This window comes from Pavona decussata, unplaced genomic scaffold (assembly GCF_977016875.1).
Source record: "Pavona decussata unplaced genomic scaffold, jaPavDecu1.1 SCAFFOLD_16, whole genome shotgun sequence".
NCBI classification, from domain to species: domain Eukaryota; kingdom Metazoa; phylum Cnidaria; class Anthozoa; order Scleractinia; family Agariciidae; genus Pavona; species Pavona decussata.
In genome coordinates this window covers 4491952-4504501 of record NW_028145439.1, presented here as the reverse complement: position 1 = coordinate 4504501, position 12550 = coordinate 4491952, and the positions used below count along the sequence as shown (strand labels likewise).

The 12550-nt window shown below is 39.0% G+C and overlaps 2 protein-coding genes across 3 annotated transcripts in view; both read right to left on the bottom strand.

Annotated features, from left to right (window-relative positions):
- The window catches only part of LOC146487469 (putative skeletal organic matrix protein 5), a 133240-nt gene extending 132401 nt beyond the window's left edge, over positions 1 to 839 (bottom strand). For both annotated transcript variants that reach the window (XM_085088213.1, XM_085088212.1), the window contains exons 1-2: positions 705 to 839; positions 391 to 611 (exon numbers count right to left, since the gene is read on the bottom strand). In XM_085088213.1, the coding sequence (XP_084944339.1) occupies positions 391 to 611; positions 705 to 819 (336 nt within the window). In that variant the 5' untranslated portion in view covers positions 820 to 839. The remainder of the gene's footprint in view (positions 1 to 390; positions 612 to 704) is intronic.
- Positions 840 to 7176: 6337 nt separating this feature from the next.
- On the bottom strand, positions 7177 to 9537 carry LOC146487468 (putative skeletal organic matrix protein 5). The gene is made up of 4 exons (XM_085085202.1): positions 9384 to 9537; positions 9112 to 9154; positions 8406 to 8541; positions 7177 to 7797 (listed from the first exon to the last, which is right to left on the bottom strand). Exons 1-4 carry the CDS (start codon positions 9535 to 9537, stop codon positions 7279 to 7281), a joined length of 852 nt encoding a protein of 283 aa, XP_084941328.1. The 3' UTR covers positions 7177 to 7278.
- Positions 9538 to 12550: the final 3013 nt, after the last annotated feature.

The window sequence follows — 12550 nt, the reverse complement described above, 5'->3', positions numbered from 1 at the left end:
ATTTTTCTTTTCCTTACGTTTCATGGCGTACAAGGTTGCCGTTTTGTTCATGTGCTGAATGCTTAGTGGCGCCAAACTACGCAAATTTTAATACCATTATCTAAGATCGTGGATGAGTTTTTACCAGCGAAAAAATGAAAGAAAGGCCGCTGAATGCCTAATAGGAATTATTGGAGAGAGAGAGAGAGAGAGAGAGAGAGAGAGAGAGAGAGAGAGAGAGAGAGAGAGAGAGAGAGAGAGAGAGTGAGTGTGTGTGTGTTCTGCGAACGTTCTCAGTGGTTTGATATTTGGAATTTATCTCCTTAATCTTGTAGGCGTATTCAAATGTTAAGGTCCCTGATTAGTTATGACACGTTCCAACCACTCGCAGGTATTTTGGTTTAGTCTTACCTTTACAGAGCCATAGTATCTCGATCCTTTCTTCGGTTTGAAATCTTTGGGTTTCATCTGCCGAGTTTTGTTGTTTACCTCACAAATGCGGCGGTTTGCTTTGGAACTGCTTCGGTGCACGTTAAATGACTTGCAACTACCATTGGCAATGCATTTTAGCTGGCATTCGAACTCGTCATAAACAACAGTCGTTTTAATAGCGTGGCCGACTAGAGCATGATCTGTTAAGAAAAAGAAATAAAATCATTTTATCTTTGCATGTGGACAAACTAAAAGAAAGGACATAACAGAGTGATTATCTTTAGTCTACTTACTAAGTTGAGATTCATAAACAGCCCCACAGAAGTCAGAGTTTGCCACCACAAATGCGAATAAAAGTAAGCTCAAACTTGCCAAAAAGGCCAGAGTATTTAGCCACCATTTGGCCATAACGGACGATAAGAGACTGAGCGTGCAGCTGCGAATTGGTCAAATATAAAGAAAAGTAGAAAAGAACTTCCTTTGCACCTGCTAAATGATGTCAGCTTCGTGGGTAGACAGGCTGTTTGCACTTCTTCTTTAATATGTCGCAATTAACTCCTCAACAAAATTAATATAGCATCTCTGTCACATTTTCTACTTCCAAGAAGAAACGAAGAAAACTAACTCCCAAAATTTATAGTTCCCAATGAAATGTTGTTTTGTAACGTCCGTCCTTAGTCATGGAAATCATGATGTTAATTGCGGTACGAGAATTGAATGTCGTCCCAGCATCGTTTACTTTAAGAAAACAATTGAAATAATTCGCGGTTGTTATGAGATGATACTATTGTAGGCAAGGCGCCGAGTTGGCTATAATCATCCCATATCAGTGAACACGCGCTAGTGATTCTTTTTTTTTTTATATATATATAAACTTACCAAGGAATTGTATTTCGATTCGATGATTCAGTTTTTACCAGCAAAGGATACAGGCCTTATCACGGTTTTCGACGCCATTTACAGGCTTGAAATAACAGTGTTTGTATGGAAATCCGATGTCAAATAATTTTCATAAAACATGGCTTCTGAAAAATTCATGAATTGGAAACTTTTGGCACTAGGAAATGGATTTTAAGAAAAAAAAATGAGGAATATAGCTGTGCCAGAAAGCGTCCAGTCGTGTTTTGAATTGTCCATACATTTCCCTGTATTTTTTCCCGCGAACTATTTTTAGTAGCGGTTCACGGCTAGTTTACTATACAGAGAAATGTATGGGAAGTTCAAAACACGACTGGACGCTGGCCTTCTCGTCAAAATGGCGTCGAAAACCGTGATAAGGCCTATTCTTTGACTATGGAAAGCCAAGATATTAAATATTGTTTTGTTTTGTTTATTACTGAGAACACCTGCATAAAAAATTTTACATTATTCGAAATTTGTAGTATTCATGTGTTATAGTTTGTTTTTATCATTTTAGCGTGTGGTATGTCGTACTGTGCTGGTGTTTAAATTATTTTTAGAGTTAGCACAGCATGTTAGAAAACTTAGTTAATGCAATATTGCCTAATTAAGAAATATCATTTATCTGTTTTTTTTTTTTTTTTGTTTTTTTTTTTAAAGAAAAAAGAAATTGGTTTAGGTGTTTGCTAATTGTAGAAGCCGTTGTCATGCATGTATGAAATCGAGCACCCTGGTGTGAAAAAGCGTGAGTGAAGGAGAAACAGCAGAATGGACCGTTGATAGCTTTGTAAAAGAAGAAAGAAGAGCGAAGGCGTCACACTGCTAAAACAGGTTAGGGGACATTTAGCCATATCCTCGGCAAAACCCATTTGTCGGCCGGTGGCAACCTCAGCCTAGTTGGACGGTGAAAGGACGCGATGGAAGCAAAGAAAACCAAGTAACAAAGCGCTGTTGGACTGTAAGGAGAAAATGAAGTAAATCATTCACTCATTTGAGCATTTCTCTTTCTTAGAAACTAATTGAACATTCTCTTTTTTTGTTTTCTGTAAGTAATATTATCACTATTTTAATCTAGTTTTATTATGTAATTATTTTCACACGACCCCACAAAATAAAGGATATGTATGCATGTATGTATGTATGTATGTATGTATGTATGTATGTATGTATGTATGTATGTATGTATGTATGTATGTATGTATGTATGTATGTATGTATGTATGTATGTATGTATGTATGTATGTATGTATGTATGTATGTATGTATGTATGTATGCAAATACTTGTATTCTGGGTAGAATGTGTTTCGTAGAGCGCTCAATTCGTTTGATTGAAGAGCAATGTATAATTCTTGACAGAGGTTCACGCTTCAGGAGTTTTCATCGTTTATTGCGACAATACTGTTTCGTATGGTTCGAAGTTATCGGACCACACTCATCAGGCAATTTTTAACGACTGACTTTCCAAATAACAGGCTGGCAGTAAAATATGGGTGGTTACTATAGAGATGCGTTATATTCAGTAGAGTATTTAGGTAACAGATACATCGTGCCTTAGTTGCGTTACTCTAAAGTTCTGCAGTACACATCTCTTTCTGTGGCGGCACGAACTCGCTAGCTCGTTTCGGCTGTTCAGGCTACACAGCTCTTTTTTACAGATGATTATGAATTTTTCAAAAAGGCAAAGATTACATTTTTTGTTAGCGTTGCTCTATGGCTTACATTTCTTTAAAACCTTCCATTTAATCTGGAAGGGTTTATTGCTGTCTTGCAAAGTCCAAACATGTTTTGACAGTTCTGTCTCGTTTCTTCTGTTCGGGCGTCGAAAGGATGTCTGGTGGTTTCTGTAACGTTCCTTAAAATTTGTTGCCAGTCCGACATAAGTTTCAGTTGTTGTCTCAGTGGTTACAGTGGCTTGGTAGATGACGCTTGTTTGTGTTGACGCACGTTCTTTCAAATGTAAACTCACCAACGCCAGAACCTGACACCTGCAATTGCAGAAGAAAACCGGACTGTCCACTCGAAGGAAAATGCCTCCAAACATAAGTACCGTAGTTCTTCGCTGCAGGTAGACTACTTTCCTCGCAGCGGCTTTGGCTTATAAAGCACCCGGCCTATTGCTGGTCATTAAACAAACCAGAAAAAAAATTCTTAGTACTTCTCATAAATTTTCAGTTTCTTATCCGATGACTGGGTCTTGCTTGTAGTTGTTTTGCGCTTTTCCATTTGTATTTAAGAATACAAACCTTAGCCCTTTTAGCGTGCTTCTGAACGTTCACATTCGCCGATTTGCGCGAAGAAGGGAAATGCATTGAAACGTCAACAGCCCGCGCACCATGAAAAAAATTTTCCCTTTCGAACCCCGGTAAAATTGTCGTTGTTCTGAGCAACATTTTCCTTATCCCACCCCTGAGAAGGGTGATATTGTCAACATCTGGTCATCAACGAAGATTTTGAATCTCGCGGTCGGAAATTTGGTAAGCGTCGGTTCAAGCTTTTGTTCTAGAAACAAAAGAGCCTCAAAGCTGCAAACAATAAAAATGCCCATAAAAGGAAGTTAATCCAGTGCCATTGTCTACCAAAAATTAAACACAAAGTTTGATATGATCACCAAGCAAAAAATCTCTAATGAACAGATGCATGACAAAGGGAGAACTAAATTGAATACCTTCTGTTTTATCAGGATTGCACAGTACCGTATTGTGAGTGTTCCATACCATAGCATGGTTAACACATCGTCGGAGGGTGATTAATGAATATGATTGATCATTAGGGTTGATGGTAATATATATTTGCGAGTCATCTCCATAAAACATACTGTTCAGATTATGATCGCAGACTATATCTTGTAAAGGAACCACGTAAAGAGTAAACAAATGATGTCTTGGTATAGACCGCTGACGAATACCGAATTCGACATGCCGTGGGCTTGATGTTGTGTTAACTATTATGACAGATTAAGACCGACCACTAAGGTAAGAGGAGAACCATTTGAACACATTATATAAAAACCCAAAGCAATTGCTGAGACTGTCCTTGAGAATAGTGTGATCGAGGGTGTCGACAGCAGCTGACAGGTCCAACGTTATAGAGACAACGTCTTGACGAAGATCAATGGTTTAGTACATCATTCATAACTCGAAAAAGGGCATATTTGGTGGAGTGATGTCTCTGATACGCTGATTGCATAGCAGACAATAAGTGGTTTGTCTCCAAGTAGAAATGCGTTTGATCCGCAACTACCTTTACAATACCTGCGGCCATTAAAGGAATATTTGCAACAGGTCGGCAATTTTTTAGAATAACTTTGTCAAGATCAGGTTTCTTCAAAACTCGACGCACTAAAGACTATTTAAGTACAGCTGGGAATACACCAGAGCATAAGGATTCATTAATAATGTCTGTTAAAATCAGCGCAGTGACTTAGAAGATGAGTTGGCGTTGGATCAAGTGGACAAGATTTGTTGAAAGTATGTTGAAAGTGTTTTAATAATTTGCTGAGTCATAGTACAGCAAGTGTTCATGAACCCAGGAAACAAGTGAGGGCATCGTATGGGCTCGTTTGTGGCAGGCGGTGTGAAGCCTCCCGAGGTTCTCTCTAACTCGTGAAAACAGTACGATTCGATATCCTTTGTCATATATTGAATGTAATAGTCATCGAAATTTTCAACCAAGAAATGTAGCGAGTCATAAGTCGCCAAACCAAACGAAAAGTCGACAAAACTGGAAATCTTGCAGCGAACAAGCTCTCAACATTTTTTTTAAAAATAGCTGAGTAGTGCGTGCCTGCTCAATTTTGGTTTTGTAGTAGTCCGACTCCCTCAGATATTCTACAATTCCGTTGTACCTGTTACGGGCTTCCGTAAAGAGTTGCTGATGAGCAGGTGACGTTTTCCACGTTTCGCATAGCGCAAATCATGGTTGTACCAGGCAGCTTGTATTTCAAAGTATCCAACTTGAACAAAAACGGCGAACTACCCAGGAACCAAATTGGTAGGCGTGTCGTTTGAGTTCTACCTTAAATTTTGTCGTTTGACGTTGTTTTGCAAAGGACGGAAAACAAATGTCCGAAAATTTAAAACGCACGTGCAGAGCGATGGTTTTTCCTCATTATTAGATCTATTGATTTGCGGCGTTGTCGCTGTGGTTATTTAAGTTCCCAAGTGTAGTGGTTATCACGCCCGACTAGTTACCGGTTCCAGTCCCGCTCGGGGCAACATGTTTTTCTTTTTAATGTGAAATGCGTGTCGAAGCCAGGAAAGCAAAGTTCTTCAGATAAATTGAGTTTTACCAAATGATTAAAAAGCCTCGCTTCTCGGCCAACTTTTCAGTTTTTGGACAATCTTTGGTTTCGGAAATTATCCTCCGATAAAACCGCCACATGAAGGGATTTATCTACTGATCACAGTTTTTAATACATGGAGAACCACTGTATGGATACAATTAATTCGGCGCTGTGATTGGTTCGCTACTATAAGCTATTTGCTCACATCCTACAATGCCTTCCCCTAAATTTGAACATTTGTCTCAAAACCAACATGCCCTTTGAGCTTTCACCTACAAGCTGATTGTCTTATTTCTTTTCTGGCAGGGAAGATTACTAGATAAATTTAAATGTCAATATCGTTAATTAATATCCACTTAATTAGCAGCCCTACCTCGTTACGAGATCATACACCCAAACAAATTATACATAGTTTTTTTTTTTTTTTACGAAAGTGTCACCTTTTGTTTATAAATAAAGTTTATGACGATCAGTAGTCGTCTACACAATATTTTCATATCTTCCGCTTGTCCTTAAGGAGTCCACAACCATGCGATTTCGTAAAAACGTTTAATGCCTGTCTATACATAAGGTGCACCTGTCACACGCCGAGTTGAATTAGCATTACACGTGATATAGTATGTAGACGTTGAGCCTGTTACCATTTTTAACAGGTCGTTTAAACGCAGCAGCATCAAAACCAAAATGCAGTGGACAGGCATTCTTCTGATCCTTTTTGGAGTGGGTAAGTTAACGTCATCATTTTTCACCAGCGTCCTCCTCCTCATGTTTACCTTTAACTGTGACAAGTGTCCAACCAGTGACCAGTAGTGGCATTTGAAGTTAAAGGCTTGCAGACTGAGAGGGCGAACTAATGAATACTCTCTGTTATAAAAGGGTCTCATCCTAACTATGAAAGCGAGGCTAAGTATTTTTACTGTGAGTAAACATTTGGCCAAAAGCCTCTTGATGTTGCGAAAAAGTTATTGTCCTGTGAGTATCGTGATACTCATACGATGATGACGGAAACCATAAATCTTTAACGAACATTAGGATTTGGGTAGACTAAATCCCCTCCCGTCCCCCATTACACAGATTTTGGGCGAACTGACCAGCTGCTATTTTTATATATATTAACTGATTCAATCTCTTAGTTTAGGCCTTTTTTTCCCAAAGAATCCCCATTTAGTGTTCGAATCAGAATTTCCAAACACAGAGCCGTAAAAGAGTGAATCAATCGCTCGATCTATCGATAAGAAACAAAAGTAACCCCTTAGACACCCTAACAAGCGAGTTCTCGTTGTTTAGTTGATTTTCTGGAGGAAAGAATTGGATGGATAGTTAATTTGAGTGCACTTGGGATCATTTCGCAGGCCAGTGGAGTTGAGAAGGTTGGCTCAAAAACCGGGGTTTTCTTGCGTTGGGCAAATACTTTGCTTATTCTCTTTCCTGTCAACACTTTTACCACTCAAGTCAGTCCCATCACCAATTTTATTTCTTCTATAAAGAAACTAATTAACATTGCATCCATGCCGTTCTTGGTGAAGCCAGAGAACATAACAAGTACATTTTTTTTTTTGTTGCGTTTTCTGTTTTTAAAACTAAAACTGTTTTCTTATCGAAGGATTACTTTTCTTTGTTCTATACTTTACTTATGGCTTAAGGCCTTTGTGACAAAGTTCAGTTTTTCAGTTCCTTGCGATAATTACTGCACCAGAATGTAACCCATGGCTTTGGTGGCCTTGTCTCCGTTATCTCCTCCATGTTTAACCTGGTTTCCACACGTGCTGGAGTTATCAGGGTATCCTCCAGTACCAAAACCGATTCTGGAATCAGGTGTAATGCAGTCATTTTGTTCATTAGCAATGATACCGATTCTGGCTCTGGGGGAATTGCTATATTTACCCACAGTGTTGAACCCTTCTTTGTTACAGTTTGGTTGCAAGGATGAAGAAGAACCCATCAGCGACTTCCATCTGTTACGACCCAGTGAGGTGGCGCGGTAATTACCATCAGCAATTAGTGAGTACAGAGAGTTGGAATGCTTGGTGATGACAATAAATCTTGTGTGATGTCCGATCTTCATACCGAGACAGATCTTGGAGAAGGCTGTGTTCCAGTAGGTTGGTAGCTTTGTCTCGTGGGTGTCAAACAAAGTCTTTCCTCCTGGAAGGTTGAAGTCGACCTTGTTGCTCCAGAATTTGGCATCGAAGTGAAACGTTGGCTGCAGGAAATGAGAGGAATATTTAGCTCTATGAAAACAGGTAATCGGGTTTGTTACATCATTTGAGATGCTGATCGCGACCGACAAACCATTTTAGTAAATTAATATCCGCAACTTAATTCTGTATTTTGAACAGGGGTGTCACTATCCTGCGCAACTACACACCGCCTACCTGCGGAACTTAGAGAAACTAGTAAAAATGACTTATTTTTTACAGTGCCCACTTTATTTGATTACATTTTATGACATAGCATTTCAAGGTGATCATCACCAGCGTTAAATTCGTATAATATTATTATAATGCTACTCCTAGCAAGATTTGCGAGATCCTCTTTAACGAATACTGTACTTCCAAGATCATCTGAGGTTTCAAAATAATTTTCATGAACCGTCTAAAGTGTTTCCCATATACAAGACTTCCGAAGTTTTTTAAGATGTTAACTGAAGAAGCAAAGTTTTGTCAAAGCCTTGGGGAAAAGTTATCGAAGATTTCCGCCAGGAGCTGAAGTCTCCCTATCCACTTCCGAAACTGTATTCTTAAGTTGTTTTCAGCGATACTTTCGCAAATGTTATGACAATGGCTTAAGGAAATGTTATCTGACGTGTACCTTATTGCCATCAGTTTTCATGACCAGCGTCCATCCGCCTCCTCTACATGCCCCAAGCCCATGGGTTGACATATGACAGTACACATGAACCTTCCCAGAGGGCATTTGGAGCGAATAAGCTCTGTCACCTCGGGCCCTAGGTAAAACAGAACGAATATTAGCAACATATTTACTCACGTGTATACGGCATCATGACTAGACTAGAGACTAGAGACTAGAGACTAGAGACTTACGAGAGAAATCGAAACTTACGCTCCAGCAAGGGTATACAGCCCAAAAAGATCAATGATCTCCAATACGTTTCATGATGAAGCTGCTAATTTATTTAATAACCTTCCCCTTTCTTTAAGAAACTGCATGGATCCAATTTTATTTTTTAAGGAGACGAAGAAATTGCTACAAGAGAAAGCCAGGTCCAGACTGTGATTGATTTTCGTTTAGCGTTTGGAACACATATTTTGTTATTCATTTTAACACCGTTTTTCTTAAGTTTGTCTTAGTTGTAATTTTAACGGATGAAGAGCCACTCTGTGGAAATGCTTATAATAAAGTCTTTATTATTATTATTATATTATTATATTATCTTTCTTAACAAATTAAAAGGAAGCTCAGGAAAGTGGAAACCGGCAGAGGGTATATGCTAGTGATCTACATAACTGGTGCGCAAAAAAAGCTCAAAATTACATTTTCCTTTCAGCGAACTTACTTGTGTTTGTTGTATATTTCCTTACACGACGCAAACTTCGGTTCTGTCAAAAGAGACAAAATAAGTCTTAAAAAGTTGAGTAACAAAATAAACAAAGAAAATAAAGAAAAAAGGAAATATATCGGGAACGCGAGCTTGAAGTGGCCATTTTCGGCAAATCCACGCGAGGAAACTCGAAACGAGATGTCAAGGCGTAATAATTAAGCGCTCTCTAATGGTCACCCTTTGGCGTGCTTTTTGTCATTCATACCGGTAATCACGGCAGAAATTACCGAGTTTTTCTGGAGCATTGCCTTTCACTGCGGCTATGAGCTCGTCAAACTTTCTCTCCAAAGTTGCTTCTAGAGAATTTATAGCTTTCTGAACGGTGGTCGAAGAAGCGGTTGTTATCGCAATCACGAAGAAAAACAGAATAATCGACTTCATTTCAATGAGCAACTGGCCCTGTTCAGGACAAAGGTTTTCTTAATCGCACTTCTAAAATCGCTGACTGTTGAGCTGTTACGAGCACTCAGGTCATATATGGCATGCCTGATATCTGAGCTCAAACACCGGGATGTTATGGTGAAATGGTAACGCGAAATTTCTCCGGTAAACTACTACACTGGCCAATTGTAGCCTTGACACAACTATTTTTAATTTCACGCTTGATCGCTTTCAGGGATAAATCCGATTATCTATAAAAAAAATGTTGCCTTATCAGTTAAGACTGCTCAGTTAATGTATTAACTGAGCACTGTATGGCACAATCCAATCTTTTCTACAACCACAATCAGTAAAAAAATAATTTAGTTCAGATGTGCTGGATAGAGACAGACAGGCAGTTTTGTCACAGTAATGAGATAAAAGTTTATCTTGCACCGAAGAGTATACCGAAGGACGACGTGTTTGTTTCCTTATGATGTTGATGACATCTTGTCGAGCCGTAACGTTCGGTAAATGGAGGCGAAGCAATTAAGGAGAGGTCTAGGCAGTTGCGTTTACTAACAGATTCAAATATATTTTCGCTTGGAGTGTTTTGATCGAGGCTTTCTGTAACTTCTGACTGTAACTTTCTGTAACTTCTAATTCAAAAGCGGAGTGACTGTCTGGTTTCATTTTTCTATTACAGAATATTGACCAATATTAATTACACAAACTTCATCAAATAATTCAACACTACGCACATAATTTCTATCAAGTCAGCGTGCGAATTATTCAATTTTAGTCGGCAAGTTCTACTTGCCCGAAATTCCGCCGCCTAAATTTCATTGTTGTTCTGAAATGACTCCTCAACAATAGGCTCGCTTACCAGACCTGAGACAAAGCGGGGGTTATCGAGCCTAATCACCGACTGAACACTGAAAAGCTTCTTTTTCTTCTGTTCTGTCAAGGCACCCAACAGATCTTTTCGGTGGATATCTGTTCGCTCAGAAATTCGGATTTAGTCGCTAACGCGTTTAATGTTTCCTTCAGCAAAATGTTGGCTCAAAATTTCGAAACACTGGAGAACTGACTCTCTTTCGTTTATATCGTTAAAATGCGAACTAAAAAGGTCAGCTAGCATTTTCGTAAGGCCAGCAACAGTGGTAAATTCGGGTAACGAGATTTCGTTCCCAAAGACTTTCTACAACTTCTACTTTCAACCAAAACATCCCAACAAATCTGACTGTAGTTAGCAAATGCACAAATATGTCGATAAGGGAACGCGTATAGGCCGGAGGCAATATTTTGCGTTGATCGATTGCCCCGGTACTCTTGTTAACCACTTGTATGAAACTTAGGCGAGAGGGAACAACATAAGCGACTTAACCACAGACTATATTACTTGATCTCTTTCGTGTCTTTATGTTCTTTGAATTTTTAACTTTGAATAAACTTCATTACCCACGCAGTTAGGCGCCAAAAAAGACAAAGCTGGTTTGGAATCGAAAAAATTATTTAAGGCTCCATAACTTAAGAGGAATTTGAAACGTTGCTTTTATTTCCTGTTCCACTAAGGAAGAACTTTGATTAATTTCTTGCTCTTATAAAATTGCGATATCGAGAAAGTTATGAAATTCTGATTGTTTAGCGTCTTTGCAAACATTTCTGCTATAGGCAAGTATAATGAGAATGAAATTATACCATTGACAAAACAAATTAAAGTAACCTTACTGTAATCTCATACCTCTATGTCTTCTCTTTCTTCATAAGACAGCGTTGCACATTGCATTATTTCCTAATGTTGTTAATTTGTCTGGCGCTCATAAAAACGTGTAACAAGCATATCGATAGACTTCTGACTCTTTTTCCAGTGATGAGGTAGCGCAATGATTTTGACGTGAGAAAGATGGTCGTTGAAACAGAATATCCGAGGATTATAGTCGTTGAACTTAATCATACTAAATCACTTGTCGTAAAAGACGAAAATAATTTTTATTCAAATTTAGCACTTGAGGTTATTCAACTGGAAACCATTCCATTGTTCTTCGTAAGAGCATGACTTATAATGAATATAGCAGTTCTAAAAAATAAAAGGATCTCTGCTTGAAGGGTAGGAGATTGTAAGCTAATAAACATTCAGCAGAAGTAAGGCTGGGCGAATATCGATACCCAGAACTCGATATTATCGATACTGGTATCGGCTGTTTCGATACCGATAAAGCCGGCAGCACACGTGTCAAGTTGGATGAAAAGCGGCTACACGTTCTTTGCTGTGCTTGTGGTATACCAGTTCATGTCAAGCGAAACATCAAAACTAAAAGCACAGTTGAATTAAATTAAATAGCTGTCTTAGTGCTAAACTGGCCAACTTCAAATGACGAAGCATGCATTGGTGCTTAAAGTGCCCATATCGGAATTTTTTTTATTTTCTTATCGGAATCTAAACATCACCCCTAAGAACTTCAGTGAAAAAATTTTTCGATTTGCATAAAAGGCGAATTTTTTATGAATTTTATAAGACGTTCAAATTTGCCGCCATTTTGGCCCACCATTCGCATTAGTCTCCTCTCGGTTTAGCAAGAGCTGTGACGTAGATTCAGGAACACGTGACTTCAGCCTTTCTCTGGATCTCACTGAAAACAAGTCGCGGTATTTCTGCACGTTTCTCGAAAATGCCGGAAAGATGTGTTGCAGCGAGATGTGGAAACATCAAAGACGAAGCGAATGGAATAAGCATGCACAGGATTCCTTTCTTTGGCACCACATGCCCGCAAAGACTGAGGACGCGAAAGAAATGGATCGATTTTATGCTGGAGCGGAGGAAGATGTGGACGCGCGCCTGGAAAGACCTCGTCCTTGTGCTCGATGCACTTCAATGACGAGGATTTCACAAGGCTGATGAATTCAGGTTTAAACTTAAAACGTAAACTGAAGTAGGATGACATCGCGTTTGTGTTTATGCTTTAAGATAGCTAAGCGAAAGGAAGACGAAGACCAAGAGCCACCTTCGAAGAGGAGCAGGGAAAAGCGAATG

Excerpts from the sequence above, each read along its gene's own strand:
- LOC146487468 (XM_085085202.1), bottom strand. The coding sequence starts at position 9,537 with ATGAAGTCGATTATTCTGTTTTTCTTCGTGATTGCGATAACAACCGCT. Across the intron at positions 8,542-9,111 it reads GAAATATACAACAAACACAA|GGCCCGAGGTGACAGAGCTT; the intron begins GTAAGTTCGCTG and ends TGTTTTACCTAG. Across the intron at positions 7,798-8,405 it reads TGAAAACTGATGGCAATAAG|CCAACGTTTCACTTCGATGC; the intron begins GTACACGTCAGA and ends CATTTCCTGCAG.